The sequence below is a fragment of the Euphorbia lathyris genome, chromosome 8 (genome assembly GCF_963576675.1).
Source record: "Euphorbia lathyris chromosome 8, ddEupLath1.1, whole genome shotgun sequence".
NCBI classification, from domain to species: Eukaryota; Viridiplantae; Streptophyta; class Magnoliopsida; order Malpighiales; family Euphorbiaceae; genus Euphorbia; species Euphorbia lathyris.
Window position 1 is genome coordinate 39650124 of NC_088917.1, and position 19622 is coordinate 39669745.

Below are 19622 nucleotides of genomic sequence, written 5' to 3' on the forward strand. Positions count from 1 at the left end.
ATGTATTTCCAATTTATATATCATATTATAAGATAGGAAACTATGGCTACAATACAACCCTCGATTAAAAAAAATCAAAACTCTAACGTTTTCAAAAAAAATGCAGATTTAGTTTTAATATATAAAATTATATAAATTTAAGTTTAACATATTCAAGTAAGATCAATTTTAGCTCTACATTATCAAAATTTTGAAAAAGTTGATTTGGTTGTTATTTAATTGGTACATTGGAGCTTTCAAATAAATTTATCGATAAGCTAGATCAATTTTCTTATATTTTTTTTGTTGGTTATTTGTAACTATGTTAGTAACAAGTTAAATATTTTAGACACTTTAATAAAAAAAAATTGTGATTAACGCATATGTGGCAGTGGTGTCGGTCAAAAACGATAACTTTTAAATAATAAAAAAAAGTAATTAAAACAAAGTATAGGGACCAAAAAGTAATTGGTCCAAAGGTGAAACAATAAAAAATAAATACGTTTAGGAATTAAAAGTGAAATTAAATTAGGGGAGAAAATACAAAAATAAATAAATTTAGAGAACAAAATTAAAATGAACCCAGCAGCAAAAATACAAAAATAAATAAGTTCAGGTAAAAAGAAAAAATAAAAAAAGCTCAAAACAACAACAACCGAGATATTAATGAAATACCAGAAGAATAAAAGAAGTAGTATTTAGTTTTTATAAAAGAATTATTTAGTAAAAAGGAAATAAATAAAAATTTGGGTTATTTTTCTGGGATTTCTTGCAAGCATCCTGTACTTGCAATAACCCCAATGGAATTGTGCCACGTCGGATTGGGGGCACATGGCGCAATCCCAATGGGGGTATGCACATAGAGGCAGAGATGGTTAAGTCAATTTGATTACCAAATATTCATTTTCAATGAGAAAAGGAAAGAAAATGTTGAAGCTTATTTAAACGTTAAACCCACAATCTCATTTTCAGGTTCAGCATTGGAAACACTGCAAGTAGGAACGGAACAAGGTGCGAAAATGGGGTGGATAGGGGAGATCATTCACTCCTTTAAATCTATTCAAATTAGACAAGCTTTCTCTCAGGCAATTAATCTCGGTTCGTCTTTCTCTCCAACTATCCTTATCTTTTCAAACTGCATTTACGCTTTTTCTAAGGAATAACTCTTCTTCCAAACCAATACCAGTAGAAACAAATTCATTTCAGTAATTTACTCCACCACCTGCCAAATGAATCAAAACTATTACAAATATCAACCACATTAACATTTTATATCCAGGAATTGAATTGTTAGAGCTTCAACATATGAAAAACAGAATAAATTAAATGAACTGCGACACAATTTTCTCACTTCCATACAAATATGGATAAAACAGCCTCTGGGTGTGGGGATGGGATTGGGCCCAAAGCCAGATTGTTTATTTTTCAAAAGAGTATTAGGGTCCTGCACTGCTGCTGTAATTGTTGTATTTGACTCTAATTCTTAAAATTCAAGTTCCCCTATAGAGTTGGCAGTTTACTCGTTTCCACATTTTGGTTGGTTTATTATATTCAAGTTCTCTTGAGGGAAACACCATAGTCTTTTCCTCTTATTTTTCATTTTCTTCGTTTATTATTCTTTAATTGTTACAACTCAAAATGCTACAGGCATGATTGTGACTTCAGCACTAATAATGTGGAAGATATTGATGTGTGTTACTGGTAGTGAGTCACCTGTTGTAGTTGTGCTCTCAGAGAGTATGGAACCTGCTTTCAAACGAGTAAGTACAATCTATGCACTTCTTAGTATTCCGTGTTTGACGACCTTTAAAAAAAACAATTCCATTTCTCAGAAAGATTTTTATGACATTTTCGAGTCTTAGGAGCGGCCTCTTGCCAAATAAATTGGCAGGGGAAGGTGTGCCCCCAGTACACCTTGTGGTTGGACCCCTCCCCAGACCCTCACTCCGCGGGGACGCGTAGTGCACCGGGCCGCCCTTTTTTATGTATGTTTTTGCTGGTTTTGAGAAACTGTTAGTGCAAATGGCAAATGTTGCAAGTAGTTGTTGATTGAAATGAAAGAATACATTCTGAAGACATCATAGAACTGTAATATCATTCAGTTTAAGTGTTACTTGACACCTACAATCTGGTTATTGAAAGGTTGTTGTTTGTGGGTTGTGATTGATCATTGGTGTTATCTAGAACTACTGTCAGCATGTAAAGAAGTTATATTATAACTGTGAAACTTACGTTTATCCAATTAACTGGATAGTCCTCCTCTTAATGATGAATTTGAGACCTTATTGCATGTTTTAAGATGCCTCTTGCTGTTAAAGCATCTTAGTTATGAACAGCATTTTACATCAAGTTGAGATTGGAGAAGCAATTGATAATTTTGAATATGAAGCATCGATAGATTCATTTATGGGAATGAAAACTCAACTTTTTTTATCTGTTAAGTGGTTCCGCAGAAAGGACTTGATCCTTATTTCAGTATGATATAAGCTGATGCTTTCGTAGGGCAGAAAACTCTTTTTTCTCTGATTTTTCTTCCTTCGTTTCTCCATTGTCATATATCTTATGTAATATGATCAAATGGCTTTGGATCTACTCTGTTATTATTGATTTTTTTTTTATCAGCTGGTGACATAACCCTTGGTTATCTTGCAGGGTGATATTTTATTCTTGCATATGAACAAGGATCCTATTCGGACAGGAGAAATTGTTGTGTTCAACGTAGAAGTATGTTCACTGTTCTTCTGTTTTGCATCCGGTTCTTATTTTTCCTCCTTGTTCATTTGTTCTAATGTGCATAATGAGAGCATTTTGTTCCGTTCTTTGCCTTATGTTTTAACTATTAATTTATAATTTGTTTCTTATCGAGAAGATATATAGGATTCCCTTATTATCTTACCTAGAAACTGAAACAGAAATAGAAACAGACAGACTAAACAAATAGAGAAATAGAGAATTGAATAGATAAGATTGAGCACTAAACTTGACAAACGGAAAGCTAACCTGAGCTGAGAAAGACCTCAAGCTCCCACAGGAATAAATTCCCTCTCTGCTCAAAGAACAGAGCCAAACACATTAATAGTGCTTACTAACATAATTCTTCCTCCCCTTTCCCTACTCATAAGACACCTATATATACTAACTAATCTCTCTTTTGTAACTAACTTCCTTCCACCACATGTCCCTCTAATCCCTAAATCAACCTTCATCCCTGTTTAGCATATTCTCTGTCAGTCTCTAGTGATTTGATGTATTTTGTTGTTTTATGTAGAATCAACTACTTAAATAGAAAGTATGTTGTCATTACACTATGCGTTACCTTGAGCTAATTTTTATAATTGATTAGAAATAGAATCATGATTTTCAGCTAATGCCTGTATTACTGAGCATGTACATACAAGGTCAGCTTTCTTGTTTTAGTGCATGAGGCATTCAGGTTCTCTCTCTCTCATGTTTTGTATATGCATGTTTGATACTGCTCTTCTATCTGCATCTGCATCTTGTCAGAAGTTTTACTCCCTCTTTCTGCTTCAGTGGTGCTAACACATCTTCTGCGTATTGTTAGGGGCATGAGATCCCAATTGTCCATCGAGTAATTGAGGTATAGTATGCTCAAGAATTCTATTTATTTTATTCGTCTAAACTATAAGTTTTCACTTCGTAGTCTACAATTATGTTGAGCATTACAAGAGGGTTTACTATACGCATTGTGGAAGCTTAGCCTGCTAATAATTCACTACATTCAAAATGACGGAAAGTTGTAAATCTGCCAACTTTTTGAGCCATATAGAAGGGAAAGCAACTATAGTCTATGTCTATGACATATAATACTCCAGCATTATGTCTCTTCTGTACAATTTTAGCATATCTAACGTTTTTCCTAAGGAGGAACACAACCTTCAACTTATCTTCTGACCTCACTATTATCATTCTATAGACTTAGATTGTACATTCTGCAAGCAGTGAATTGTGTAACGTTCCAAAAGATCCAGACAGTTACTCCCTTAATTGCATATGCCACCACACCAATTCTTTCTAGGAGCAGATGAAGTCACAGTAAAACTGATTAGGATGACAGTTTGAGATATTATTTACTGCAAGGCTTGCTAGATTTGCACATTCTGAATTTCTGTTTCTGAGTTGCCAAAATTTGTTACAAGAAAAGCTGTAACTGTATTTTTTTTTTTTTCTTGGAAGCAATGCACGTATTATACCTGCTTCCCCAGCTAAGTTCATATGCTGGCATTAACAAAAGAATTCACATATAATTCTTCATAGGTCCATGAGCGAGAAGATACAAGTGATGCTGATATCCTCACAAAAGGTACCGTGTCCTTAGATTTTAGTGAAGTTGCATTGTATATAAAGCTGCTAATCATTGATTGTGATAGTTCTTCTTCTACTGGTAGGAGTAACATTAATTGAGCATCCCCCAGGCCCCTTTCCTCTCCTATGTTCAACAAGCTGAAAAGTCCTAAAATGGACTTTTAATGACAATTGAAGATGCAACTGTTTAAGCCACCAAACCATTGATAATAAGATGAACTAGAAATATTCTTCAACATATTTTGAGTCGATTCATTTTAGTCCCACAGCTATGCTCTCCGCATTATAATAGCTCACTTTTTATGTATTTATATTTTTGTCAGGAGACAACAATGATCTGGATGATAGGGCGGGGTTTTTGTACGCATATGAGCAACATTGGTTAAAGCCTCAACATATCATGGGGAGAGCTATTGGGTATGACACTTTCAAATATTCATCTTCCTTTTTTTCTTTTAAAAAATATGTTAGAGAACAATTCTAAACCGTGATTTAAATTGCTGATTTTTGTTAATAAATGTGGAAAATATGAGTTTATCTGACAGTTTGTCCAAACGTATCGTAAGTTGAATATGACCACACTTTTGCATGTACTGTCTGAGAAAGAAAATTTAACCCAAAAGCTTTAGCTTATACGTAAGGCTCCAAGAATGTTTTTTTTATCATCTCTCTAACACATCCCCACACTTAAAAACCCTTAGCTTTGAAGCGTTTTACAAGCATAGGCCTTTCTAGCTTATGCTGAAATGTCATCAACAAGTGGGGAAATTTGCCAAAGATTCGAATTCTAGACCTTTGACTTGGTCCAAGAGGCTTTGAGCCATATCAAACCTTTTAACTAAAAGGATAAACTGATAGATAAAGCTCCATCATCTCTAACGCTATCCTCAAATTGTTTTAATCTCATACATCCGATCAATTAAGTGAACAGCTATGCATGGTGAAGTTATTATGTAGAGTGGCTAAAAGTGTATCTTTTTGTTTCATACCCATTTTGATGCAAGAATTACTGCTATTCTTTTAGTAATTTATTTGATGTTTGATGGTGTTCTTACAGGTTCTTACCATATGTTGGTTGGGTGACAATAATCATGACTGAGAAGCCTCTTATCAAGGTAGCTTTAGACTTTTGAGAAAAAAGGAGATTTTCTTCTTATAACTGAACTTAAACAATGGGAAACACACACTTCCTAGCTTTTGTCAGAAAGAACTAATAGTTACATTTTCCTCCTGATAATCTTTTTGCAAGCAGAAGCAGAATCTGGAACATTGTATCTAATTTTTTATTTGTTTTGCTTACAGTACATACTCATAGGTGCCTTGGGTTTGCTGGTGATCACCTCAAAGGATTAGGGAAAACCAAGTTTTCACAACAATTTGTATACCTCATAAACAAGTTCTATTTTAAAACAAGAGAAAGAAATTTAGATATACCCTACATTCAGATTTGAAGGAACATAGTTGTTTGCAGAAAGATATTATGCGAATATTATACTTTTCATGGTTATATCGTGGTGAAATTCTAGAATCTCTCTATATTGCCTGCTAGCATTTGTAACTAATTTAATTTGATGGGTGTGAGTCCATTGTAAACTAAAGCAACTGGTTAGTGTAGTGGAGATTGATCTCTTTTTCAGTCATCAAGTTTGAATCCTGGTTCGGATTAGAGATTGCCCTTAATGTAGGTTAAGGGTTCTATTCTCTGTTAGTGACCATGTTGTCCTAAAATGTGAACATTTGCAAGTGCACTAGCTTATAAGTAAGATATCGTCTCCACGGGGATAGGGATAGAACAAATTGAATATGATTACTTAAAAAGATGAGCACAGTAACTAATCAATTAAATTGGATGAAAATCTGATGTTCCCCATTTATTTTACTACATGTGTCAATTTCATCCTAATCAGTAATTAAATCTAATTCCATTTGTGCTGACGTTAATTAACTCTTCTGTTAACTTCCTTCCTCCTCCGTTCAGCAGCACTTTTCTCTTTCAATTTTTTCTCTGATCCATAAACAGAACTCTTCCCCTTCCAATTGCGATTTCTTTTGATTCTGAATTTGGGATCGTGATCTCTTAACATCCATGGGAAGAAATAATTCAAAGAGATGAAAATCTGTTGTCCATTGAGAAAACTGATTATGATAAGCTTCAAATTGGGTGATTTGGATTAATACAGTTCTTTCTCTTCCTATCTAATAACAGAGTTCTTCTTTCCATTGTGATGCCTTCCAATTCCAATTTTGTAAGTGTTATTGTTGAGGTTTCTTTTTCTTCCAGTTTTGTAATTTTTCAATCTCTGTTTTATTCCAACACAACAACCATTCATCACGATAACAAATTATGATTTCCTATCATCGATTTTGTCTTCCAATAACAAATTCTAGAAGGTTAAAGCTAGAATTCTTAGAAGGTAGTCGCATCAAAAATTCAAAGTTAACTATGTGATAAGTCTGCCTAGCATTCATGGAGCTTAGAGATTTTTAAAACCCGGATTGAGCTGAGTTGATCTCACTCCTTATTATTGTTGTAGTCTATCTTATTTTACTGGATATAGTATCTTAGTATAGATGAAATGGCATGCTTACTTGAAGACTTTACATGTAAATAGATATTAATCTAGCCAAGAATGGATCCAGAATATGAGATTTAGGGTATAAAAGGGTTAATTTACTTATGAGGTTGGTAATTGGAATAACACTTTGATCTTTATGAGAAATGTGGAGTTTAACCTTTCATGTGAAGTGTTTTGGGAAAAATGATTTATGGATAAAGATGAATGTTGCTCTAAGCTAACATATTATCCTTATCAAGTAGTGTCTAATAAGATGTTAAATCCAATAATTTAGGAATAAAGTGATGAATTTGCAAGCTATGAGATTATCAGTTGTGTTTGTAGTATAGGGAAATTTCTTTTCTACATCACCTCCAAGTTGATCCCTCCTTAATATTTGGAATTCACATAGCGATTGGTTAGCTTGATATCAAAGGTCTTCTGTCTCAGCCACTAGAAAAAATGCTAGTGGATACATTAAATTATTTATTTACCTTAATCCTTTTTTTTTGAAGAAGAAGAAGAAGAACATTTACCTTAATCCTTAATGGTGTTATGGAAGTATTTAATAAACTTATATTTTATGAAACAAATTTATCAGATGTTATAATTTGAATTTTCCAGTTAAAATGGCAGAAGATCAAGTTAAACGAATGACTAGTTTCAAGCATTGCTTATAGCAAGGCCCAACATGCCAAGAATGTGTGGGACAAACTGATGCATCATCAAATGTGAACATACAGAATATTGAACTAAAAAAGGACAAAAAGTTGTGTTATAGCAATTTGGTATAGGCCCTGTGTATTGGAGAGAAATGAAGTTTAATTCATAATAGAATTATAAATTCAAAGAGATTAACCTATTTAAATATACTGAGAAAGCCACTTGAAGTCATCCTCATATCTCATTTTACAGACAATGTTGTACATGAACACCTCCCGATTGTAAAGTTAGTGGGGCCAAGTGGTATATCAGCTCATCCTCAACTGCTTTCAAACCCTTGTTTGTACCCACTTCTGCAGCTGCTGATTGCAGCTGCTGATTTTCTCAAGGCAAACACTTGAGCATCTGACTTTATTGGCACAAAACAAGCCTTTCCCAATTAGAAATTCAGCCCCATGACGGACCTCTCTTTGTCAAAGGAATAAACCAAGTACACCACAACATCCACCTTCATTACAACCCAAAACATTAACACATTATCAATAATTCATGCTACACATATGGAGCATGAAAATCAAATAAAATGAAAAATATAGAGGTAATTCAAACATTCTAATTACTTGTATCATTTATTCCAAGCTCTGAAATTAGTTTCAATTTGGATTATGGGGTGATTCTAACAATATTATTGACAATAATTCAAATTATCTGAATTCAAACTTTAAAATTAATTTCAATTTTAAATTCCTTTCATAATCAACCTTTTCAATGAATTCATACATGCTTGAGTAATTAGACTTTGTTGTTGTTAGACTTTAAGAACAACCAAGTTCGAAGCTTTGCCCGTATTGAAAATTAACTAGTTAACATCGAATTCAACAAAGAAATAAATTGGAATTGATGATAGAATGAGACAGAAATTGGAACGGAAGAATCAATTGGAAGACAATGATGGGAATGAGGTTGACGGAGACCGAGAAAGAACCATGTACAGAAAAAGAGACTTGAACAAAATTGGTGCTTGGACTTCTGTCTGTGGAAGGAAGTTAACGATCATGATCCAAATTCAGAATCAAAAGATAAAAGTGTTGCTGCTGAACGGAGGAGAAATGAAGTTAACAGAGTTGGATTGAAGTTAATTAACGTCAACACAACTGAAATTAGATTTAACTACTAATTAGGATGAAATTGACACATGTAACAAAATAAATAGGGGATGGGAAAAGGGAAACCTATAGTGGGACTGCAGATTTTCATCCAAACCCCTAAACTATATAGAAACAAAGCAAAGCAAATCATTGTGAAGAAATAAACTATAGAGCCTTATGATTAGGTTATTAAAGAGAGCAAATTTAATCTCAACATTTAAAATACTACAAAGTCCAACAATGACTAGTAAGTTTAATTTCAAGTTCCACTAATGAAAGATTCATTTGTTTTTTTGTTGGATGACCATAAGGATGAGGCGTTGTATGACTATTAGGATGAAGGATGACCCATTAGGATGGTAGATTACCAGAACATGAAATTGTACGTAGAGAAAAACACAAATTCCGCTTAAAATTGCACTGTCTTATACACGTGAAATCTAAACCACTCTCTCACAATAATGATGTGCTCAAACGCATGACTTATCTCATATTAATCGTTAAAAAATAAAAGGAAACATGGGAGAGAAAGAATAAAAGATGATGGAATCAAATTTAATTCCATTTTTAATAAAAGGCACAAAGTAGGTAATGTGATTCTCAATAACAAGTTGAATTATTTAAAATATACAAAAACAAAGGGAATCGAGCATTCCCATTCCATAGTTTATAATTGGCAATACCAAAACACTTCCTAAGTTTCCAGATTCTACAAACTTGATGTATTAATATATTAATATTAAACGCTATAGCAGGCACTTTCCCAACCCAAGATAACTATAGTTAGAACGAACAAGCATCAAACACACAAGGAACAATTTATCATAATTAACTTCTTTTGGCCAATATGGAACAATGTTATATCCGAACTGATTCACAAATGCAGGTTGGGGATCTAATCAACCAAAAACAATTACTTTTGAACGGAAATATACATAAGTACAAGCAAAGGTGTGAATTGTGCATTTATCCGGAAAAACATATTGTCCACGGGTAACATAAGAGGTTTTTAGGTTTCTAGTTATAGCACTAAATATATGTTCTGTTCTAGGCAGGCATCAAGAAGATCCATCCATCCAGATTTTATAGTAAATTGAGAAACCACATAAAATCACCACAATTATCCTTTTGTTTCCTTCATGTGTATTCCAAAAGTCTTCTAAATTACATTGGTGAGCATCTGCAAAAGAACATGAATAAGGTCTCTCTGAATGCAAGTTTCAAGTTTCCAGTTTCTACATCAAGTAGCCATAACAAAAGCACAAATAACTTGATCAAACAGCCATACATACACAACAATGTCATCTGCTCTCACGACATAAACCAAATCATATAGCAACCATTCAAGTAATGAAATATGTCTTACCAACCTGTTTCAGCTCACTGCATATGAAGCAATGATAAATTACAGCAATACCAAACAATCAACAACTTTAATTGTAGTAACTTTGCGATTTCCCTGAGGAATAGCACATTTCAGGGGTGTGAAATTCATGCAATTCACAATCATTGAGGTTGCGTTAACAAAACTAAGTTTGAAAATATGCACCTGCATAACCATGGAAACTAAATACATAAGTTTATGCATCCAAAATTAAGTGTATGGCGCAAATTAGCATAATTATGATATTTAAATTGATGAATTTGGAAAATTTACTTATTGGACCTTAATCTATCAAATTTTACATCCAAAAACTCATAAAACTCAACCTTGTTGTAGAATCTAAAACAAATATTTAACTTTTAACCTTAATTAGAATTCATGAGGCAACGGAGGCCCCAGACTGAAATTGCTGGAGCATTTCACAATGAGGCGTCTCACGTATAAAACCCCACTGCTGTCTCTGCATCTCAAACCTACAATTCTGTGCAAGAACAGATACATAATCTCTTTCAACTTTCAATTCCAATGCCACCCTTTCATGGCTCCCTGATGGATAATCCTGATCAAATTTGGTACTCTTCACATAAAAGTTGACTCCTTTTTCCGTAGTAAACCTGTATTCGTAAGGATAGGATCTGGAAAGTGAGTAGATAGGCTCTGAAGATGGTAAGAAGTTCAAAAGAACTATCAATAGAACAGGTAGCAGTTGAAGAAGTGCACGCATATTGAACCCAGTTGCATTATCTGCTGTTCTAGTCCCTCCCCCGAAATTGAAAGTCCTAAACTGAGTAGTAGCAGGCGGCATTCCTCCAAAAAAGAATTGCCTAAAAATCTCGTCGGGATCAAAATCATCATAATACCCATTGTATCCCCCATGCCCTCCGTGATGCCTAGTAGCACGTCTCTCATAAACAGGTTCATCGCTTCCAGTCAGATCATACTTCTTACGGCTCTCTTCATTGTTAAGACACTGGAAAGCCTTGGATACAGCTTTAAACGCTTCCTCAGCTCCAGGAGCCTTGTTCTTATCGGGATGAACTTTGAGAGACAATTTCCGATAAGCTTTTCGAACATCTTCCACAGAGCAGGATTTCTCTAATCCCAAAATATCATAAAAATCTTTTTTCTTCTTGATTTGCCTCACGATCGTGATTTGCTCTTCCGTATACGAGGCTGAGGACGACGATGCTGCGGGGGACGAAGTCGATCCATTAGACCTCACCCTCTGGCGAACTTTAGGTTCATCGGTGGTGGGGCTGGGGGGTCCATTGGTAGTTGGGGCCGATTGATCGGAGGCAACATCTTTCTCTATATCAGATAAGAGATCATCTACGGGCAGAGAGGGATCAAGGCGGCGAGCTTTGGTGATGAACTTCAAAGCACGAGCTCGATCACCAGATTCAAGCGCATCCTTGCCGATTTTCAAGGACTTCAAGGCATCGTCTTTGTTCCCATCCATCAGTTTGTATAATCAACAAAACCTACAAAATAAAAACAAATTCTAGTAACAAATCGATCAATATGCAGTTGTCATTATTGAATGTGGCGATGAAAAGATTATATTGGATTTTATGAGAGATAGAGGATAATCAGAAAGAAGGAGTGAGAATAATTGAACTTACAGATAGATCTGAATGGGAAGGCAAACGAGAAATAGGTATCGGCAATTGTAGAATGTGAAATTTAGGGTTTCATGATTTTGGGAATTCTGGATTTGGGGGAAATTGGGGTGAAAGAAATAAAGCGACAAATATCTCTTGGACTTTCGAGTTTCGTCCTTCCAATTATATATGTTGGATTTGCTGTGGGATGACTAGGGATGGCAACGGGTAGTGTACCCGCGGATACCCGATACTACCCGATCCTAATGGGATTACCCGTACCCTGTATAAAAGGATATGGGACGGGTATGGGATCAAAATCATTACCCATTATAGTAATGGGACGGGTATGGGAATACCCCTAGGGTACCCGGTACCCGTTACCCATCATTAAAAAAAATTTATATTAATAAATATCATTGTTTTTTAGATGTAAGACATGAAATTTAAATTCCAAACATTTATTTTTCAACAATCGAGTGACATCTGACCATTTTACAGCTCCACGCATGCAAGGTCTTGCTGGCACTGAGTGCTAAAGGCGCTACGACTTTTCCGTTGTTGATGATCGAAACTCTTGAGAGCTTCCCCTTACTTATTTTTAACTTTTTACTTGGAATTTGGCCTCATAGAGCTCTTCATTTTATGTCTCTTTAGATCAAGATCAAGACTTTCAATCCGCATGTCTTCTTTATCAACACAAAATAGGGATGATAAAAAAAACCTCTGAAATGAGGATGCGCCAGCGGCTTAACGAATTTTACACCTAATTAGATTAGGCTAATGAATAAGCAGTTAGCTAAGTGTCCGCAGTCCGAGGCTCTCTTTACAAGTCAGAACGTCTACCGGAGCGTAATTATACGAGATTTCTTGCTACCTATCGCCTATCATCATGAATTCTAGCATCGTCATGAATTGCCGGTATAGCCAGCTAAGCTAGAGAGCAGATATCCTACTAAAATAAAATAGTGCTACTTCTGCGCTCAAGACAAGGTGGGTTGGTAAGTCGGTCAAAAAAGAGCTTTCCTTTTACTTACAAAGACTTCCCTGTGAAAAAGGGCGGACTATAGTGGGGGGACCCTACTAGGCTTGCTTGCTGACCTGTGCTACCTATTCTTGATCCATTAGGGTAGGAAAAATAGTAAGAATAGTAAGCTGAGTTGCCTACCCGAGCCCGAACTCGCTTAAGGGAAAAAGAGCAAGCAACTGATCTATGACCAGCCTCGCGCACCTCGAAGACTATGCTACCATTCACTTAGCATGCTAGCACGCCATCCGGATCCAAGCCTAGAAAAAAGTGTAGGACGAAGAATTCCAAAGCTGCTATTGGCATAAGGAAGACCTGCGGGGATATGGCATAGGAAAGAGGCTCCCTAGTACTTTAGATAGCATTTCTAACGTCTTCGTAACTCTATCATTCGCCTCGCTCCACTAGCTATTAAGAAGTTGAAATAGGCACTAGCACACTCAAACCTTAACCCTATCTCCTACCTCTACTAGTGAGAAGTCTGAATTTAGGAGCCCAGATAACCTGACTGGACTACCCAGTAAGGCAGACAGGAAAACATCTGATAGTAGGGCAGGAAAGTGCTAACATGCTAAGACCAATTCATCATCCCAAACTTGCTCGCTGCAAGTATTCTGCTCGCTGGATAGAACTTTCTTGACAGGTTAGCTTTCCAGGGTCTAGGTATGAAGGTTATATAATAAGTAATGTGATATGAGACAAAGCCTGCTAGAGGAAATACATAAATTAAATGTATGCCCAGGAAGGAGTTACGGTTTGAAAACCTTATTTGATTCTGAAAGCAAGACCTCTGAAGGAGGAAATGAAAGCCTCACAGCCGCCACGACCTAGCTAACTGAATAGCATCTTACATCCATCATGGGCACCATGATGACGACTACCATAGGACATCCAAAAAGACTGGTTACCCACCGGGAGTGCCACCTAGGGATTGCACTAAGCTACTTTATTCTTATTAATTAAGGTTTAATTTATTCAATTTTTAGATTGATGATTTATTAAATTTATAGTTTGTTAAATTTGTGATATTTTTTATTTATTTATTGATTCTTAACGGGTAAGAGTACCCGTGGGTACCCGCGAATTAAATGGGAAGGGTATGGGATGCAAAAAGTATACTCGTTAGGGTAATGGGACGGGTACGGGTAGTTAAAAAATAAAAGGGTAAGGGTTTGGGAATGGCATTACCCGCGGGTACCCTACCCGTTGCCATCCCTAGGAATGACCGCTTTTGTATTCAGGTTTTCTACTTCGCATCCAATTCAAATTACTTATGTACAATAATTTATTTTTTAAATCTATATTATATAATATATATAACAGCGGAAGTAGAGAGAAATGAAAAAAAAATTATTCTAAAGACCTTTTTTATGAGTTATCAACGTAGTAAAAAATTAAAATTAAAAAGATTTAATTAATTAAAAATAACAGATTTATATTTATAAAACTACTTTTATTCCTAACCTTTCTGAGTTCTTCTCCAATAAGCTTTCTATAATTTCTGAGAGTTTGAAAGGGGATTCCCTTGCCAGGGCTACCCAGAGTAGAGAGGTTCACCTCGTTGGTTGGAGTAAGCCTAAAGATGGGGAGGTGAAGTTGAACACAGATGGCTCTTGCCTTTCCAATGGGAGAATTGCGGCTGGAGGAGTTCTTAGAGATGGGGGGGTGCCTGGCTTTCGGGGTTCGCCCAGAATCTAGGTATGGGCTCTTCCTTTTCTGCAGAGCTTTGGGGTATTCTCTCTAGTATCAAGCTTGCCAAGAGTCTGTGTGTCATGAAGTTATCGGTGGAGTCTGATAACTTGGAAGCCATAAATATGATTTGTGATAATCATGCTATTTGTCTGAATATTCGTAATCTCATCAATGCTATTAAAAGGCTTAGCTCGTCCTTTGATTCCTTAAAGTTCAGCCACATTTTCAGAGAGCAAAACCGGGTCGCGGATCGCTTGGCGGCAGCTGGTCATGAAGGGATGTTAGGTGTTACTACCCTTTCTGTTCCTCTCATCTTTCTTTCTTCTCTTCTTCTAGAGGATAGAATTGGGGTCAGCTTTCCTAGGCTGATCCCATGTTAGTTTTTCTTCGTCTGTTTTCTCTTTCTTGTTTCTACCAAAAAAAAATTACATTAAACAATTACTAGCTCATTAATTAAAATAATAAAAGAAAGCAATAGTTATAGGAAAATGAAAAAACACAAAGCAAAGTAAATCCAAAAGTTGCAAATAAATTTCTATATAAAGCATGATAGATAGTATTTCACTATTATATTCATTGCTCATGATAGATAGTATTAATTTCTGAAGGTAATTATTCGATTTTTTCACATGTTGTAGTTATTTTGTTCTCAATTGTGTTGTTGTTTTATTTTTATTAAACAATAGTTGTTATAGTTTCATCTTTCAGATCCATTTCTGTTGATTATATACCTATCGCTACCTTATCCATGTTTTCTTTTTTATTTGTCTTTTTTTTCCAAACTGATATCTCCAATTGAAGAAATCTGATAGAAATAGAAGATGCATGGACAACTAAAATCGGGAAACACAAAAGTGTCAAAAATTATAAGAAATTCTTATGTTTCTTAAGGTAATTATTCAATTTTTTTTATATGTTGTAGTTATTTGTATTCTCAATTGTGTTGTTGTTTTATTTTTATTAAATAATAGTTGTTATAGTTTCATCTTTTAGAGATGAAATTCCATTTCTGTCGTTACCCAGGTTCCATACCTCTCGCTACCTTATCCATGTTTTCTTTTTCTTTCTTTTTTTCAAAATGACTAAAATAAAGATTTTGTATATTTGCATTCTTTTTTAGTATATGTTGCTAGGTGATATCGTTTTGATTGTTAACTCTAACTAAAATTTAGATTTTCGACTTTATATGAACTCAATTTTTAGCTTTAATTGAAGTTAGATTAATTTTTCTAATTCGGAACCCGTTGAAATCCACTCATTTTTATTAGTTTGAGTTTATATAACTGATATGGATTGTATTTTTTATTTGTATGCATTTTTGTCCAAATAGATATAAAGTTTCACACAATAGTTGTTCATCGAAGTTTAAGACATATTGAATAAAATATTAAAGAGGTATTGAAATATTAAACTTACAATGAAGTATTAAACTTACAATGAAGTTTATTTCAATTATAAATTACGTTTTATTATTATTATTATTATTATTATTATCAAGATGTTATTTTTTTTCAAGTTCTCTAGACAAAGAGATTGTAAGCGTCTGATACACTTGATAAGATGTTTATTCTTGAAGAATTTGGATTATGCTAGATAGGAATTCAAAATGAAGGTAAATAAAAATAAATTTTGATGCTCAAAATCTTAAAAATGTTCATTAATTATGAGATATTGAGATAATTGCTTTTGCAACATTGGCTTATATAGTTTTTAACTATTATATTGTGTTTTGTACAAAATTGTTAGTATTTCAAGAGTTTTTAACATATGAAAATGAAACATGATCATAGAACAGGTTGTTGAAAAACATTAATTAAAAAATATCATTATTTGAATCTCTTCAAATTCTCAAATGTTGATCATTTGATTCTAATTAATAGAATTAAGTTCACATATTAATTATAAAACTTTTTTTTGTACTGGGTGGTTACAATTGCGATTTAATTCTATTTAACTAAAATTAATTTATGGACTTAATACTTCATTAAGAAAAAATAAAAATTTTAATTAATGGGCAAAAAATATTTCCACTCACCTCTTTATATGCTTATATCTTGACATTCTCTCTTATTTTTGAAAAAAAAAACGAGAGGAAGATATCTCTACTAATTATCTTTTTTGTCCATTTATTTTTGTTTTCTATTATTTTGTTTGTTTTTCTTGCTTAAGAAATTCAAGAATATATAATTATTAGAAAATAGGCTTAAAGCATTCTTTGGCCCTTGACCTATCCAAAATTTTATCATTTGGCCCATGACCTATTGTTTGGTCACATTTGGCCCATGACCTATTGTTTGGTCACATTTGGCCCCTGACCTATCCCATTTGATGAAATTTCACCCAATTTGTATAAATACTTAACGGAATCGTTATCTCATTGACAAGTAACGATATTTTGACACTTGAACTTGAAACGTGATATTTCTTAAGGTTTTTTTTGCCACATTATGTGGAAATAATTAAATAGATTAAAAAATAAAAAAATAAAAAACAAATCCGAAACTAAAATCTATTGAGTTCAAATATCAAAATATCGTTACTTATCAATGAGATAACGATTCGGTGAAGTTTGAATACAAATTGGGTGAAATTTCACCAATTGGGATAGATCACGGGCCAAATGTGACTAGATTATAGGTCAGGGGCCAAATGATAAAATTTTAGATAGATCAAGGGCTAAATAGTGCTTTAAGCCTAGAAAATATTAATAAAGTCAAATAAATGATATCTGCGAGCGTGACTGATATTACGAGATAAAAATAGGAGAAATCATCGTCTTAAGCTGATTCAATTGGATATATTGGGTTATTGTAGCATGGTGAATAATTGAATTCGAATACTTGGTGATCATGAAATTACATCAAGCAAAATGATTATCATCAAGATGAATTTGTGACTAATTCTTATGAATTTTATTTTTTATACGTAACATATTGAATTGATAAAGTTACTTCATGGGCAATATTAGAAAAATTTTGATTGCAATAGTTTATAGCATAATAGATTGATGTTGCTTCTATTTTAACATAGATTGTAATTCTTTTATAATTATACAAAAAATTAATAAATTAATTATTATACAAATCTAAATTAAATTTTTATATTGATATATTGGGTTATTGTAGCACGGTGAATAATTGAATTCGAATACTTGGTGATCATGAAATTACATCAAGCAAAATGATTATCATCAAGATGAATTTGTGACTAATTCTTATGAATTTTATTTTTTATATGTAACATATTGAATTGATAAAGTTATATTTCATGGACAATATTAGAAAAATTTTGATTGCAATAGTTTATAGCATAATAGACTGATGTTGCTTCTATTTTAACATAAATTGTAATTCTTTTATAATTATACAAAAAAAAATTAATAAATTAATTATTATACAAATCTAAATTAAAGTTTTATAATTATACAAAAATTAATAAATCAATTATTATACACCGGAAAGGTTAATATCATGTTAAAAATAAAAAGACAAAAAAAAACAATAGAAAAAATGGAATGTTTAATTATTATAATCTATTAGCTTTAGACCATGTAATACACAAATTTGCAATTTATGTAAATATAAATAGAAATACAAGACATGATTTATACATGCTTATTTTATCAATTTGAAAAAAAAAATTAATACAATTAAGATATCTAATAAGGTCTTAAAAATATTAAAAGCAATCGGTACTAAGAATTATTAATACAAAAGATCATTTTCAATTAAATTTTATTTTATTTTAAAATATTATAATCTATTCAGATATCTATACTATATATAATTACGGAAGCAGAGAGAAATGAAAAGAAGTGTTTTAGAGGTCTTTTTGATGAGTTGTCAACGTAGTAAAAAATCAGATTAAAAATATTTAACTAATTAAAAATAACAAAATTATACTTATAATATATTAAATCATTACCAGCCTATTAATTAAAATAATAAAAGAAAGCAAAAGTTACGGGAAGATGAAAAAACACAAAGCAAAGGAAATCCAAAAGTCACAAATAAACTTCTATATAAAGCATGATAGATAGTATTCCATCATTATATTCATTGGTCACGATATATAGTATTATATTTCTGAAGGTAAATATTCGATTTTTTTCATATGTTGTAGTTAGTTTGTTCTCAATTATGTTGTTATTTTATTTTTATTAAACAATAGTTGTTATAGTTTCATCTTTCAGATTCATTTCTGTTGTTACCCGGGTTCTATACCTCTCGCTATGTTATTCATGTTTTCTTTTTTATTTGTCTTTTTTTTTTCAAAATGATAGCTTCAATTGAAGAAATCCGACAGAAATAGAAGGTGCATGAACAACTAAAACCGGAAAACATAAAAGTGTCAAAAATTACAAGAAATTCTTATGTTTCTCAAGGTAATTATTCGATTTTTTTCATATGTTGTAGTTATTTTTGTTCTCAATTGTGTTGTTGTTTTCTTTTTATTAAACAATAGTTGTTATAGTTTCATTTTTCAGAGATGAAATTCCATTTCTGTCGTTACCCAGGTTCCATACCTCTCGCTAGCTTATCCATGTTTTCTTTTTTATTTGTTTTTTTTCAAAATGACTAAAATAAAGATTTTGTAAATTTGTATTCTTTTTTAGTATATGTTCCTAGGTATTATCGTTTCGATTGCTAACTCTTAACTAAAATTTAGATTTTCGGCTTTATATGAACTCAATTTATGAACTCAATTTTTAGTTTTAATTAAAGTCACTACAAAAAATTCATGTTATTGTGACTAATTATATTATAACCAAAGTAAGTTGGTCACAATAAACATGTTTATTATGACAAAATAAAATATTTGTCACAATACACAAACAAGCTACATGAGATTGTGATGAAATACTTTTTTTTGACAAAATTTTGTCACTATATGAATATATATTGTGACCAAATTCCATTTGTCACAGTAGTTTGTAGCAATATATATGTCGGGAAAATTTGGTGCAAAATTAAGCATATACGGAGACAATTATTTTGTCGCTACAAAGCTACTTTATTGTGACCAATAGTTTTGTTACAATAACATACTTCTGCAATTTTGAGTTTTGTCACAATATTGGTAATTAGGGCAACAAATGGTATTCGCCACAATAGATTTTGAAATTATAGATAAATATTTATTATGACCATTTTTTGTCATAACAAAATGATTTTGTTGTGCAAAAGTCTATTTTGTCTCCATAACAAATAAAATAATCTCGAGGGATATTTTGGAGCCAATTTTATGATA

At 32.9% G+C, this 19622-nt stretch overlaps 2 protein-coding genes across 5 annotated transcripts; one reads left to right on the plus strand and one right to left on the minus strand.

Moving 5' to 3' along the window:
* The first annotated feature begins 877 nt into the window (after positions 1-877).
* On the plus strand, positions 878-5832 carry LOC136201947 (uncharacterized). Its single transcript, XM_065992336.1, has 8 exons — positions 878-1077; positions 1627-1739; positions 2632-2703; positions 3542-3577; positions 4255-4300; positions 4626-4719; positions 5360-5417; positions 5605-5832. The coding sequence occupies exons 1-8, from the start codon at positions 999-1001 to the stop codon at positions 5653-5655; spliced, it is 549 nt and encodes a 182-aa protein (XP_065848408.1). The 5' UTR covers positions 878-998; the 3' UTR covers positions 5656-5832.
* A 3430-nt stretch (positions 5833-9262) lies between these two features.
* Positions 9263-11814, minus strand: LOC136202836 (chaperone protein dnaJ 49-like). Of its 4 annotated transcripts, none has more exons than XR_010674622.1 (4): positions 11675-11814; positions 10417-11533; positions 10039-10127; positions 9263-9848 (listed from the first exon to the last, which is right to left on the minus strand). XR_010674622.1 is itself a non-coding variant. In XM_065993756.1 (3 exons), the coding sequence occupies exon 2, from the start codon at positions 11509-11511 to the stop codon at positions 10429-10431; it is 1083 nt and encodes a 360-aa protein (XP_065849828.1). In that variant the 5' UTR covers positions 11512-11533; positions 11675-11814; the 3' UTR covers positions 9263-9848; positions 10417-10428. The 4 variants fall into 4 exon arrangements, 2 of the variants coding, with proteins under 2 accessions (XP_065849828.1, XP_065849829.1); XR_010674621.1 differs by having other exon boundaries at positions 10039-10217; XM_065993756.1 differs by lacking the exon at positions 10039-10127.
* Positions 11815-19622: the final 7808 nt, after the last annotated feature.